The sequence below is a fragment of the Orycteropus afer genome, unplaced genomic scaffold (genome assembly GCF_000298275.1).
Source record: "Orycteropus afer afer isolate SDZICR_OR568_19922 unplaced genomic scaffold, OryAfe1.0 scaffold00194, whole genome shotgun sequence".
NCBI lineage: Eukaryota > Metazoa > Chordata > Mammalia > Tubulidentata > Orycteropodidae > Orycteropus > Orycteropus afer.
Window position 1 is genome coordinate 6470515 of NW_006921781.1, and position 4813 is coordinate 6475327.

The window sequence follows — 4813 nt, forward strand, 5'->3', positions numbered from 1 at the left end:
AGAGAGATCCCAAGGAAACTGCATGGAACAGAAGAAAATTTCAAAGGTGTGCTTGGAGGCTCCCTGCAGAATTTTACACAGTCCTTCATTTTATGCCTGGCACTTTACCACTGCTGTCTTCTGTATTCCATCTCATTTAGATTGTACAGAGATTTTCACAGCCTGGAGTCCAGGTGTAGAGACAATGGCTTCTATAGACACTTTCTAACAATTCATTTCTTTTCACCTTCGAGTCATCTATTTGGGCTCTCCCTGTGTGGTACAAATGGTTAACTCATTTGGTTGCTAACCAAAAGGTTGGAGGTTGGAGTCTACCCAGAGGGGCCTGAGAAGAAAATCCTGATGATCTACTTCTGAAAAATCAGCCATCACAAACCCTACGGAGCACAATTCTGCTCTGACATGTTGGGGTCATCGTGAGTCTGAATCAATTCAATGGCAACTAGGAAAAAACAAAACAAATATTATCCACCTGTCTTTCTCTTACCTGGTATTTATGGGCCTTCACATTGCTCCTTAGAGAAAATTGCCTTGCTTCTCATGGGTGTCCTCTATCCCCTCTCCAGAAAGTCTTCAAGGTTGACCTTTCCCTACCTAAGTCATTTACCATTTCTTCATCCACTTTGTCTGCAGATATCTTGGTCTGGGAATACAGATATGTCTTGGATATAAAGGAAAGAGTTTGAGTTTGTTTCTTTTTTGTTTAGGGAACCTTTTGAAAGAAGAATGGAGCAGATACATCTTTATTTTGCCATCTTGAAATTCAGTTTTCTTCTGTTCACACAATGCCCTTTCCCCTGCTTAGCCTGATTCCTACTCTTTAAAATACAACTTAGTGTCACTCACTTTGGAAAGGTGCCCTTTATCCTCCCAGTTTAATTAAATGTCCTTCTTTGGGTGTTCCTCAGTCACAAAGCTATCATGCTGTACTGTACGTGTTAATTTTCTTGTCTGACTACACACTAGGTTATAAACACTTGAGGTCTGGGACCATGTCTTTAACCCAGTGCTTGCCCATAGAAAATTTAAGAATTTTTTATTGAGTAAATTCGTTGTGAGCATAGCTTTTGGGGATGATGAATAAAAGTGGATTTTTAGTTGCATGACAAAAAAATTTAGCATTAATATTAAATTAATATTTCATGATAGAAAAGCCATGTGAATACAGTGACTTAGAAATCATGAGATTTGTAACTAAGAAAAATAGTGTTCAAAAATTTGCTTTTACCTTTTTTTTTTTTAACAGAAACTTCCAGTCCTGCCTAGGCATAACAGCTGCGTAAGCAAACATTAAGATGGCAAATAGCTTTGAATTCTTCATAGTTAAGATGCCCTTTTTTTATTTTTTAAAATTGTGTTTAGTTTATGTGTAACAAAACATTTTCCACATCAACAATCTTCACGTGTATAGTTCATTGAAATTAATTAAATTCATTATGCTGTTCAGCCATCAGCCTAACCCATTCTCAAAATTTCCCATCACCTTTAACAGAAGCTCAGTATCCCCTAAGCAGTGAGTACTCATATTCTCCTTCCCACCCATCCTGGTACGGATAAAAAGAACCAAACTCACTGCCGTAGAGTTATTCCAGACTCACAGTGATGCCTTCTTAGGTTTCCTAGGCGATATCTCTGCAGAAGTAGATTACCCAATCTTCCTTCTGAGGAGTGGCTGGTGGGTTTGAACCACCAGCCTTCTGGTTAGCAATCAAATGCCTTAGGCACTACTCCACCAGAGCTCCCCATTCCTGGTAACCACTAATAAACTTTGGTCTTTATAGATTTTCCTAGTCTAGCTATTTCACATGTGATCATAAAATATTTGTCCTTTTGTGTGACTTATTTCCTTCAGCATTGTGTTTTCATGGTTTATTCATGTCATAGCCATGTGAATTTTAAACTACCACTTCCCAGTTTCTGTGGCTATTTTTATGGCACTCTATGTATCTAATAACCATTCTTTTTCTGAGTCAAAAACTAAGACCCATATTATTTAAAAAAAAAATTATTGTGCTATAGATGAAAGTTTACATAGCAAATTGGTTTCCCAATCAATAGTTCGTATACAGATTGTTCTGTGATATTGGCTGCCCTCCCTGCTATGTACCAGCTCTCTCTCTGTTTCCTCCTTGTTGTTGTTATGTGCCATTGAGTCCTTAGGGTCCCCTATTTCCCTGTCCCTCCCTGTCTTTTCATCTTTGGTTTTAGACAAATACTGCCCTTTTGGTCTCATATGGTTGATTGCTGTGGGGAGCACATTCTTCACAGATGTTGTTTGCTTTATAGTCCTGTCTATTATTTGGCTAGGAGCTCTAGTAGCTTAGTGCCTAAGGCACTTGACTGCCTACAGAAGGCTGGCAGTTCAAACCCACCAGCCACTCTTCGGAGGGAAGGTTGGGCAATCTACTTCCGTAGTGAAAGTGCCTCGGAAACCCAAGGAGGGGTCACTATGAGTTGGGTCCGACTCGACAGCACATAACAACAACAAACATTATTTGGCTGAAAGGTGGCTTCCAGGAGTGTCTTCAGTTTCAAGTTAAAAGGTTGTCTCAGGGCAATAGTTTTAGGGATACCTCTGGTCTCTTTCAGACCAGTAAGTCAAGTCTTTTTTTTTTCCTCTCTCTCTCTTTTTCTTGGATTTGAATTTTATTCTACTTTATTTATTTGTTTTTACCTATTCTAACTGGGACCTTCTGTTGAAGTCTTGGTCAGAGTGGTCAGGAGTGGTGGCCATGCACCACCTAGTTCTCCTTGTCTCAGGTTCGAAGAGGCTAGGGTTCATGTGGGCCATTCATCCTTTGGACTGATTGCTTCCTTGAGTTTTCCTTTTTCTTCATTCTCCTATGATCCAGGAGGGAGAAGATCAATAGCTGCTTTTTAGATGGCTGTTCACAAGCTTTTAAGATCCCAGACACTACTCACCAGACTAAGATGTAGAACACATTATCTTTATGAAATTGTTATGCGAATTGACCTAGATATTCCCTGAGGCTATGGTACTAAGAACTTATATTCTGATAAAAGAACAAAAAAGTGGTACATTTAAAAAGAAGGTACATGCAGTCTCCTGTTACAAGTGAGATCCATTCTTAAGTATGTCTTTAAGTTGAAATTGTTGATATGTTGAAACAGGTACATATGGTTCTTATTTAGCCTTACTTATGCAAGAACAGGCACTTTGGTGTCACAGTGGCTGCTAACCAGAAAGTTGATGGTTCAAACTCACTGGCTGCTCTGTGGGAGGAAGATGAGGGGCTCTAATTCTGTAGAGATTTATAGCCTTGGAAACCCTACGGGAGTTACCATGAGTTCGAATCTACTTGATGGTAGTAAATTTAGTGCAAGACAAGGCTCAAAACCTTTTAGTAATTTAAAAGTAATTTAATGTAGTAAGTGAAGGTGATAGTTAAGAATTGGTTGTATGTAGGGGTTGGTTCCTTGGTTCAATCATTTCAAAGTGAGGGCAAATTTACATAACATTAAAGGGCAAGTATTCCTTAAGTCTGAAATCCCTTAACCATGGAACTGCCTAAATACTATTTGAACTGTATTCAAATAGTATTTAGGTTCTATGCTCAAGACATTGTACCTGCTTTGTCTAAATATTTCACAGCACTGTTTGATCTCTTAATAGAAGCTGTCTCCATCCTTTCTTCCCTCTTGGGTCTTATATGAAATATTTGTGATGAAGACTAGCCTTCTCTGATATAAAAAGAAGGGGCTATCAGAAAGCCCTTTCCCCCTTCTTTAGGCTTACCACATTGCTTGTGTTTAGGGTAAGGATAAGAGAAAATCCTGTATGTATGTAGAATGTATGCTTGCCTGTCTAAGGTAGTAGGGTTTGGATATATGAGGGCTTTCTGCACACATTTGGAGCTCCACTATTTTAATTAGTGGTGTTGTAGATGATACAATTCTGAAAGCCTCTTTCTGCTTTCTGGAAGTCAGTTCTTATTATTTGAGATGGTTGTTACAGTGACAAAATAGAGGGGATGAATTAAGAATGCTTGAGAAAAATTAATAATAAAAGAAGAGGTGGAATAAGCTTGTATACTCTTTGATGGATTAACAGTCCAAAGAACTAGGTCTGAAATAGCACATAGCCTGCTTCTGTGGTGCTGCTGGTAATTTTATGAGATCTATGGAATTTCCTAATCATTAGCCTATCAGGTTGACCTATGCCTTACAGAGGCTGGGACTATAAATCAATGTGAGGGTGGGAAAGTATATGACAAATGAACAAATAAAATACTTAAAATCCTATCAATTTCAGGGTATACTGTGATTATGCCTATAGTGATAGGTCAGAGGGACTAAACAGCATCCTCCACATATGCTGGATCTTCTAAAGCTCTCCACTGAAGTCCTAATACAACAGAAATGATGGCTTCTGTTCTCCTGAGTTGTGGTGTAAACAGTTAATATGCTTAGCTGCTAACCAAAACGTTAGTCCATCAGAAGTGCCTCAGAAGAAAGTCCTGGTGATCTACCTCCCAAAAATCAGCCATTGAAAGCATTAGGGAGCACAGTTCTACTTGGACATATATGGGGTTGCCATGACTTGTCATTAACAACTGGATGCCATTAGCATCCATTAATAATCAGAACATGGAGTGTACAAAGTATGAATCTAGGAATATTGGAAGTTGTCAAAAATGAAATAGAATGTATAAAGATTGATATCCTAGGCATTAGTGAGCTGAAATGGACTGATTTTGGCCATTTTGAATCAGACAACCATATGATCTACTATGCCGGGAATGACAAATTGAAGAGGAATGGTGTGCATTCATCATCACAAAGGGTGTTTTAA

The 4813-nt window shown here is 38.7% G+C and overlaps 1 protein-coding gene across 1 annotated transcript in view; it reads left to right on the plus strand.

The window, feature by feature from the left end:
• Positions 1 to 4813, plus strand: part of EPSTI1 (epithelial stromal interaction 1) — a gene marked incomplete at its 3' end in the record, with an annotated part of 166802 nt that overhangs the window by 128095 nt on the left and 33894 nt on the right. Inside the window, exon 8 of the mRNA XM_007947838.1 lies at positions 1247 to 1279. Coding sequence (XP_007946029.1) covers positions 1247 to 1279 — 33 coding nt within the window. The remainder of the gene's footprint in view (positions 1 to 1246; positions 1280 to 4813) is intronic.